General features: G+C 35.0%; 3 protein-coding genes across 3 annotated transcripts; 1 reads left to right on the plus strand and 2 right to left on the minus strand.

The window, feature by feature from the left end:
- The first annotated feature begins 2,089 nt into the window (after positions 1-2,089).
- On the plus strand, positions 2,090-3,221 carry LOC111505007 (CCAAT/enhancer-binding protein gamma). Its single transcript, XM_023159742.2, has 2 exons — positions 2,090-2,366; positions 2,424-3,221. The coding sequence occupies exons 1-2, from the start codon at positions 2,274-2,276 to the stop codon at positions 2,667-2,669; spliced, it is 339 nt and encodes a 112-aa protein (XP_023015510.1). The 5' UTR covers positions 2,090-2,273; the 3' UTR covers positions 2,670-3,221.
- A 1,970-nt stretch (positions 3,222-5,191) lies between these two features.
- On the minus strand, positions 5,192-7,133 carry LOC111505005 (U6 small nuclear RNA (adenine-(43)-N(6))-methyltransferase). Its single transcript, XM_023159740.2, has one exon. The coding sequence runs from the start codon at positions 6,747-6,749 to the stop codon at positions 5,274-5,276; it is 1,476 nt and encodes a 491-aa protein (XP_023015508.2). The 5' UTR covers positions 6,750-7,133; the 3' UTR covers positions 5,192-5,273.
- A 1-nt stretch (position 7,134) lies between these two features.
- Positions 7,135-7,725, minus strand: LOC111505006 (cytochrome c oxidase subunit 4 isoform 1, mitochondrial-like). The gene has a single exon (XM_023159741.2). It carries the CDS (start codon positions 7,723-7,725, stop codon positions 7,135-7,137), a length of 591 nt encoding a protein of 196 aa, XP_023015509.2.
- Positions 7,726-10,042: the final 2,317 nt, after the last annotated feature.

The raw sequence follows: 10,042 nt of genomic DNA on the forward strand, positions 1-10,042 counted from the left end.
TCGAGTGAATGAACAAAGCACCCGCGTCGAACCGCTTAGCTACCGACCGACCATCTGTCTGATATAATTAAATATCCAGCGTGGTATTAGCCGGTAACTAGTTTTCCGGCAGGCAAATCCTACGGTGTTGGGAGGGGCGAAATTTTTTAAATTTCATGTCAAAATATTTATTTTCTTATACATATGACCTCTCCTCAATACAGTCTTCAGATACAATTTAATCTCTGTTGAAATATTCTTTTTCAGGACAAATATATGAGTCAGAGTCAGAAATGCTTCATTGTCATAAAAGTTTAGGTTTTGTTGACAAAGCAGGCTTAAGAACTAAAACAATCTGAAATATTAACATAAAGGTCAAGAATTTAGAACAAGATATTAATATGGCTCAACCACACTTCAAAAAGTTTATGGTAAAAGTCTGTGGTAAAAAATTTTATATGTTGACAAAACAAGCTTAAAAACTAAAACAATCAGAAACATTAAAATAAAGGTCGATAATTAAAATTAGATATTAATATGTTGAACTAAAACAATCAGAAACATTAAAATAAAGGTCAATAATTAATATGTTGAACTATGGGTACTTCTGCAAAAATTCATTAATTCTGTTTGTACCAGAAGTTTATTTTTTCACAGATTGTTTGAACTCTTCAATAAACACTTAATTCCAAGTTGCACGGATATTGTTTTTGCGTTATTTGAAACTAGTTCCTATTTCCTGCTAAAATTTTTCTTTGTCAATTTTAGCAAGAAATATGGATTTTCACAAAAAATGATTATACTACATTTTCGTTGAAACTGGTTACTTTCTTTTCGCACTCTCGTTTTTATGGACATTCTTAAGAAAGAAATAAACAATATTAAAACAAAGGATGATATAAAATCAGCACCTAACTCTATGGGATTTTATACAGTTAGTTCAATTAGCATTTACTCGACAGAATGCATGAAATATATAATCAGACCTTTTCAAACTACATTTGTTAGATTTGACTGTAATACTGATCGAGGAAGTCCTTATTTTCATTACCGGTAATATCTTTGGTGTTTTTAACGCCACCTGGTTTCTATTCTTCCAACAAAAATAACTTCTACTCTACACAACCAATAGACAATGACCAAAGTTGAATGAAATCATATCTTTTGGGTTTTAGAGTGATCAAGAAACAACAAAATCAGTGGCATCAACTGGTGTCTCCAACACCAAAATGTTTTGGCTTTCTTTGGAAGATTCCCACATTTTCTGTATTGAGATGGAGAAGTAGAAATCCAAAATCTTTCTTTGCAAAAAATTAATCTTTCCCAAAGATATACCCTTTCAATTTATAAATACTTTCGGGAGGTGTTCAAGTGACTTGGCACATTTGATTCCACCAAGATCGGTAGGTACATATCAGGAATACGCGAAGGATTGTGGCTGCTCATCGTTTTCAAGTTAAACTCGGTACACTTCAAACTTCATTGCTTAAGAACTCTTTCATTTGGAAAACTTCCTGAAAACGTTTTTTCAAATAAATTTAATCTCCAGCGATTCAAATCCAATGTGAATCGCTACTTTCGCACAAGGCACTGCTCCTAGGCGTCTTAGGATTTTCTTTAAATAGCTATTTATGATATAAATGTAAAAATAAGGTTTTATTTTGTGAGTGGAAAAGTTATCACCCGAATGAAATAAAACTTACTTTTAACACAATTACCATTGAAAGTTTTTTGTACAGCTGCCTTATTTTCATAATAAAATAGATAAATTCAATATTTCCATAAAACACATTTTGACATCTTTTGTCAGTTAACTATGTTATCGATTTGCTGTGAAATGGGTATCAGGTGACGCCAAATCAACTGGTTACCAACAACAGTATTTTTACATCTCACGCGTTTTATTTAAAGTTATTGCTGGTGTTTAATGAAAAAAATCGTGTTGAAAATACTTCTAACACTAGTGTTAAAAATATTTTTAACAGACTACTTTGTAAACCATTGAAAATGTCACTTTAAATGACAGTTGTAAAAAAACATATCTTAGGACAGAAATAAACTCAAATCTGTCCTAAAATATAAGTTTGTTTTTATGAGTTCTGTGGTTGTACTGCGTCAGCATGTCACTTGTCTCTAGTGTCAAATTTGGGGGTTACTTTTATTTATTTATGAAGTGAATTTTCCAAAAGTGGATGATAATATTTCCAACTAAAAGGAAATAGACTATTTTTAAAAGAAAACTTTGAACATTCAATATAACGATATTTTCATTTTCGGGTACTTTCCGAAACAATATGCCTCGACGTGGAGGAGTAGCCAAAAAAGATGGACCTGAATCAGGGGAAGATTCTGATGAATACAGGAAAAGAAGGGACAGAAACAATCAGGTACGTATTGATGATTTTACCGGAAACATAAATCGTCAACTTTACTAATTTCCAAAGGCTGTGAAGCGAAGCAGGGTGAAATCGAAACAGAAAACACAAGAAACAGTTCATCGCGTAAACAAGTTGAAAGAAGAGAACACAATCCTAGAAGAGAGAGTGAAAACCCTCACCAAGGAGTTGGGCTTCTTGAAAGAACTCTTTCTCGCTCATGCATCCAATAGTGTGGACAAATCCAAATTTAGTGATGTAGACCTACAAAAGCTTGTGGAAGACACCAGCACTCCCGGTGGAAGTAACACTTAGTTTCACGAGTGATGTGTGTATCGGTGAGAGTTCAGACTGAGGAAATAATTGAGTTTCTTCCTTGATCCTTTTTCAACACTCAAGGTTCACAGGTGGTACCTGAATGAAAAAATGAGATTTATCTGCCGAATTATTTCACAAATTGAACAGGGGCATGTATATTTGGATATTCAACAGTATTTCCAATATGAGATAACAGTAACATCAAAAAGTGATAAACTTCAGGTACTTATTGAAAGTTCACACAAATAGATGAATATAGTAATGAGTTATCCAAGCAGTGTAAATGATTGTGTTTAGGAAGGATAAATAGGTACTCTAAGGAAAACCAATATTCAATGATTCATGTTTTGTTTGTGGAACTAAAAAAAAGCATAAAAATAGTTGTGTGAGAAATCCACCAATGTCTGTCGAATGTAGTTCAATATCCAACATAGTATCAACCTGGAAAATGTTTGAAGGTGGTTGACAATGTTTCGTGGTGCACTTCATTAGTTCGGACTTCCATTGTCTAATACGGAATAAGTTGATTTGAAATCCCTGAAAGAATCTGTAGAAAATTAAAAAGATTAGCGGAAAAATAACAATTAAGTATATTAGGAAAAAAACTGAAATGACAGTGAAAAAAAAATACAAGCAATAAAAAAAATTAAAAAATTGAAATATTAACACGAAATGAGAATTTAAAAAAATATCAACTTGAAAGATTCTAAGTCAAGTTACTTGGAACCTTCCAATTTTCATTTCTTGTTAATATTTTTTTAAATTTTCATTTCGTGTTAATATTTCAATTTTTAGATTTTTTGATTGTTGCTTGTATTTTATTTCATTGTAATTTCAGTGTTTTTTGCTTAATATAACTGTTATTTTTCAGCTAATCTTTTTAATTTTTTACAGATTCTTTCAAGAGTTTTAATATCAATGTATATCTAGACAAGTCCGAACTTATGAAGTGAACCTGGGAAATGTTTATTCTGGCAGTTGCCCAATAAACAATCTTAATGTGTAAAAGAGCTGCAGAAGAGAAATTGAACTGAAATATTGATTTTCTTATAGTATTGAGTCACTCACTATACCTTAGTATAGAATTGGAAGAATGATTTCTTGTTCAAGTTAAAATCTTAGCATTGAGGAATTTACATTCTATCACTCTTCTGTTTATTCAAAACGAGTTATAATCATTATTGAATTAAATATTATTTGGGTGTTCCTGAATGTAATGTAAATAATTAATGGGTGATTTTGAGAAGATTTCTGAAGCTATGAAGGTCAAACTTGACAAGACAACCTTCTGTTGTTAATTTACACGAAACAACTGAACTTTCTACAATGTGGTAATTTTTTGCCATACTGACTCTTGACACTTCTGTTTTTTATGAGATCAATGGCTACTTTTCCTGGAAATACACCCTTCCCATTTCTTGCTCAATTTCAATATTTTACACCTTTCAACAGGATTTCAAGGTAATCACTTCATACTTGAAAAAATTGTTCCACATGGAGCTTGTTTTTAAATGTGAGAAACATTTACGATAAACTCCATTTTTATTTCATATCATTTAAATTTGTGAGAGATAAATATATAAAAACAATGCAAACTAATAACTTCCTCAAAGTTATGGACATTTTTACAATTCATAAAGATAATGGTTTTCATTTCATTCCTGAGTTCATAAAATTCATCTATAATGATGTAAATCATAATAAAATGGGTAAGAGTTGGATTTTGCAACTAAGTCCTCATCGTTGTCAGGGATGGTTATGTTATGTACATGGAATATTTCAGAAACATTAGAATTTTAACATGTTCTCAAAATTTGTTCCTTTATAAACATACTGAGCAACTGCAATATGTTGTCTTACTATAAAATAGCTTCTTTGGGCGAGTTTATAAATATATCTATGTGAATAAACTATGCCTGAAGAAACTATTGTGAAGTGAAAAACGTGTTTCGATCTTGTATATCAGTTGGTAAATACATTTATCATGTATTCTCAAGTATTGGCCAATTCCAGAATAATATAATGTAAGAGTAATGTCTACTGTAGAGGATTTTTTTAATATGAATCCTTTATTCACTCAAATCGGTTAATAAGATACCCGTACATTATAGAGTGCTTTGTTTGCCCACTGATTAACAATAAGTGAAAAAAATGAGAAATGGACTTCACAAAAGTTCATAATTATTTTAAAGGATTCCCTCCCTGTTGAATATTCAAATATTTATCACCAGCAAATATTACATAGAAAATATTGACACGAGACGTTTCTGGTGAAATAATTTTTCAAAGCATTTCTAAATAGCTTTATCAAAATATTTTGTATTCAAGAAAAGTTTATCATTAGTTTATGAAATTTGAGAGATTGTGTTATTCTGGTTTCTCCAGAATTAATATATTTTGAATAATTTGTAAGTTTTGTTGTATACTCTTATTTTTTTTTAATAATGTGTTATCTTTTTGTATATTTGTAATTGATTCATATTTTTAAAGAACTTTTAAATTTATTAAAAAAATTAATAAAATTGTTTTGCAAAAACTCAACATTTATTCCTAAAAATACGTCAATAAAAAAAATACCACTCTGTAACTTTTCCATTTCAATTATTCTGTAGTTCTCATATTATTTTTAATATATTGAAGTATTTGATGTAAGTAGTCCCTTTTCCCATTTCTGTCCAAAGTGTCCAATTCCAACCAGGCGGCAGATTCCTGTAATCTTACTGTTGCAATGAATTTAAAAAATACCGCAGCCCCATCTTCTGAAATTTTCAGCTTTTTTAAAAAAGCTCCTTCAATGTTGTCTTCGTTAGTTCTCTTGATCGGTCGTTTCATTTCGCATTCGCAGCCTTCCACTGAGATAGGGCTTCTGGAGTCTTCATCTGACAATTCTTTGTCATTTTTGCTTTCCTCAATGGAATCCAAACTGTCTCCCGCTTCTCTCAAACTGTCTCCCGCTTCTCTCAATTGTTTTCGTCTTTTTCTTCTCTGATTAGACCAAGTATTGGAGAAGGCTGATATGAAATAACGCCGAACGCTCTTGTTTCTGGTAACCTCTTCTACTCCCATTTGTAATCCTTCAAACAGCTTCAGCAAAACATTGATGAACTCTCCTTCATTTATTTCTTGTAGGTGTATTTCATGCATCACTGGCGTATTAGGTTTTGGCTTTCTTTCATGAAGTTTTGAAGGGTCGTAGCACTTTTTCAAGTCAATGTCTTCACAAAATGTCCAAGCAAGTCCCCATCTTGTGGTGTTACCTTGACAAAATTCAGTATCTTTGAAACTGCACACCTTAGCTTCCCTCAAGAGTTTTTTTAGCTGAGGTAAGGATCGCTTATGTCCCATCATGGTAGTATATATTTTAACCTTTTTTCCCAATTGTTTGCTTTCGTTTATTAATCTAGTTATAAAGTCGATTTCTCCACCTTGCACTACTACTTCGTTCACTGAGGCACAAAAGCTGTTTTTGGGCTTGGGTCTCGACAAATTTCTAGATTTAAAGCTGGGGTGTAATTCCTGCGTGCTTCCAAAAAATGGGGGGTTGCACATGCAAAAATCATATTCTTCGTCATGTACAACTTCTTGCAGTAAACAGTCTTTCTCAACTTTCAATACCGTTATCAAATTCAGCAGTTTATTTTCTTCCACATTACTTCTTGCAATCGTTGCACTAGCTTCGTCTACTTCTGTTGCCAACATAAACCAATTATTTTTTCTAGCAGCTAAGAGTGGATATACACAAGATGCTCCAGTTCCGATATCGATTCCCCTTACTTGTTCCTCTGTCTTAATGAAACTTAAAAGATCCTCCAGCCACAAAATATAGTTCAGTCGCAAAGGTATAGTAGGAATCAGTTTATTCAAGGGAATATTGACACTCAGGTCGAAATCTTTTTTCAGTAAGGTACATGACAGGCTACGCAAAGCTTTGATATCTTTGAAATCTAGAGTTACTTTTCCAGTGATGTCTTGTTTAACGTATTGTCTAAAATCTGGGAATTCTAGCGCAAGCTGTTTGAAATCTGGAGGTGATTTGTAAATATTTCGTGGATGCATATATTTGTTCACAGCCATCATAAATTATTAAATAAAAAACCATTGAAACGAACAGCGAATTCAAAATGTAAAATTTAGGTTGGTTTTATTTTTGATCAGTGTTACCAAACTAAAAACGAGCAGAGGCTAATACACCAAGATAACCTATGAAACAAAAAAACTATCACCAGCATAAAAAATGTTTGCTTTTGAGAGTCATATCTTCGAAAGTATAAACATTTTTACTGGTGAATACTGTGTTACTCTGGAAGACAAAAATTATTAGTGTCTTTATTAATGTTCTCAGCAGAATATCCTTGACAATGACATTTATAGTGGATTCAAAAAAATCGCTACATATTTTCGTTTTAAATCAAAATTTCATTCGATTCAACAAAGACTGGCACTGATGAATAATAAATTTCACTTATTTTATATCATCGGGACATCTAACGAACGGATTAGGTGGCGTATTCCATCTTTTCACTTTCCAATCATTTCTTTCGTAATCCCAATTAGATGTCAAACCTAGTATCGGATCTGCTTGCATATCTATCATCCTTCTCATCTGCGCTCTCACATATGATGGTTTGAAAGTCTCCGGTAAGTCCGAATACACACATAATTTCAAAAAGATAAACAACCAAACCCCAAGAGAGCATCCAATCAGAACAAGTCCCGCTACGCCCATCCATTCTCCGCTAGACGGAGCTTGAAATTCTGCAAACGTTAGGCAGAAATTGGCACGATATAAAGTTTTCTTCTCTTCCTTAGTTAGGCGCTTCCAGTCTCCTTTTTGCTTTTCATAAAGGGCCTTGATTTCGGGAGTGGATTCCTGGTAACGGATTGCTGGGAACGGAAAAGCCGCTGTATCTACATATATGGGTTGTCCATTCATTCCGTAACCGACCATTTCTCGATTCCCAATTCTTTCGAGCCAGTATGCGGATCTGTTATTCATATATCCCATGTTTCTCTGTATTCTATAAATACTAGGAACTGCTCTCAATAGAGACATTTTTGAACTGTCTGTTACTGTCAAGGTCTCTTTTGTTTTCTTTTATTTTTTATACTTTTTCTAGTGGTCGATTACGACCATGGATTTGAGTGATGTGTTGTCAAAACGGTCTAAACGAGAAACTTTTAGACAATGAGAGCACAATATAAAACAGTTTCTCCTGGTATACAAGAATTTTGAATGCCCACATTGAGGCATTGTAGAGTAGATCATTCAAAGTGAGTTTGCCTCTTTGTTAGGCAGGCAGTGGTTTACTATTAGACCGCAAGTCCATGCTGAATTTTAGTTGAAATAAGTTTTAGCCTTATGCCGTCGGTTTTTGCGTGATGTACGTGAAAATATTGGAAAAATGAGAACAATAACTCAAGCGGTAGGCGAGTAATTTGCCAAAAGTTTCAATACGGCTTTCATAAATATAGTATTTTGAAAAATAAACCCCGATGCAAGTGGGTTGACTGCAAAAATCCTTTTCAGACTATGCTTAATCAAACATTCACAAATGAATCATTCAATGAACCCTTTTTTTACCAATCGAAAGTATGAAGTTTACAGAATATATAAACGTTCTGTTGGTGATTTCTTTCATGGGCAACTTTTGAGTTAGCAGGTATAAACGGGTAAGGTAACATCTGTTTAATAAATAAACCTTTCATAAAAATAAGTGTTGTTTAATTGCGAATACGATGATGGTGGCTTGCGAAAAATTTGGCCTGCTTTCATGACAAATGAAATGTTGAAGATATATTTACTGTTACTAAAATCAATACTAGTACTAAATTATCGCTTCGGATATACCGATAAATAAGCAGTAACCGAAGATGCAACCGAAAAGAAGGAAGAATTAACAAGTGCTCAAAAACACGAATCAGTCAAATCAACCTAACTAATAGAAACTAAGCCCGAACAATGTATCTAGTAAGTATGCCCTGTGAGGTCCAAGAGCATCTTCCACCAGAAACAATGGAACTAATTAGAATAAGAAGACGCCTGAAAAGACAGTATCAAAGGACACGTGCACCTATGGACAAAAGGTGCATGCAGAGAGCAAATAGGATACTGAAAGAAGAGTTGAAAGCGATCAGAGAAAGACAATGGACTACCCGTCTGGAAGAACTGAGCACAGAAGATCGATCTGCATGGCAAATGCAGAAAAAACTCAGAAATGGACCTCGACGACCCTGCCCACCGATACACGGCGAGCAAGGAATTGTCTACACTGACCAGGAGAAGGCGGAAGCATTCGCGGACAACTTCAAAAGGCAGTGCAGAGAGAATGACGTCCCGTTCACAGACGAGGTAGACGAAATAGAGAGACAGGTGAAAAGAACGGTACGGAGGCTTAGACAACGGACAGATAATGCGCAACCCCTGGCCCCGACATCGCCTGAGGAAGTGAAGGACATTCTGAGACGTCTTGCCACTCGGAAAACAGCAGGCCCAGACAATATAATAAATCGACCATTGAAAGTGCTGCCGCGAAAGGGTATAGCAGCCATAACCAACATCATAAATGCTATACTCAGATTGTAACACTTCCCGTACCCGTTCAAAGAGGCAACGGTAATCCACATACCGAAGCCCAAGAACCACCTGTTTCCAGCGAACCACCGGCCAATTACCTTACTGCCATCCGTAAGCAAAGTGGCGGAGCATGTCATCCTGAAGAGGCTGGAATAAGAACAAACTAGAGAGTTAGGGATCCTCCCCGACGAACAATTCGGTTTTAGATCGGAACACTCAACAGAGCTACAAGTCCTGAGGGTAGTGGACTTTGCGACAGAAGGCTTCAACCTTGGCGAAGGATACAACACCGGAGTTATCTTCTCAGACGTCTCCAAGGCGTTTGACAGAGTTTGGCATGACGGACTACTGGCCAAGATGAGCGATTTTGGATACTCAAAACCAATGGTAAGATTAATTTAGTCTTTTTTAGGCAACAGGCGATGCCGCTGCAAAGTAGGAGACGAATTATCAACAGTTCGACTACTGGAGGCAGGAGTCCCGCAAAGTGCAGTCCTTTCGCCAACTTCAACAAGTTGGTGCTCTACGCGGACGACACGGCCCTGCTGGCGAGATCTACGAGTCAAGCACACGTTACGACATACCTTCAACAACAGGTAGACAGATTGGAGGAGTGGGCTAACCTGTGGAAGATCAGTATCAACCCTGACAAGAGTCAGGAGATACTGTTCACTCGCAGGTTCGTACAACCGGAAGGCAACGTCACCTTCACGGACAAGAGATTCCGTGGACAAACAAAGCGACATACCTTGGGGTCATCCTAGACAGGAAACTAACATTCCAGGCCCACGTATAG

This window comes from Leptinotarsa decemlineata, unplaced genomic scaffold (assembly GCF_025532065.1).
Source record: "Leptinotarsa decemlineata unplaced genomic scaffold, Ldec_3_MD MMD2_tig00026282_RagTag_RagTag, whole genome shotgun sequence".
Lineage (NCBI taxonomy): Eukaryota > Metazoa > Arthropoda > Insecta > Coleoptera > Chrysomelidae > Leptinotarsa > Leptinotarsa decemlineata.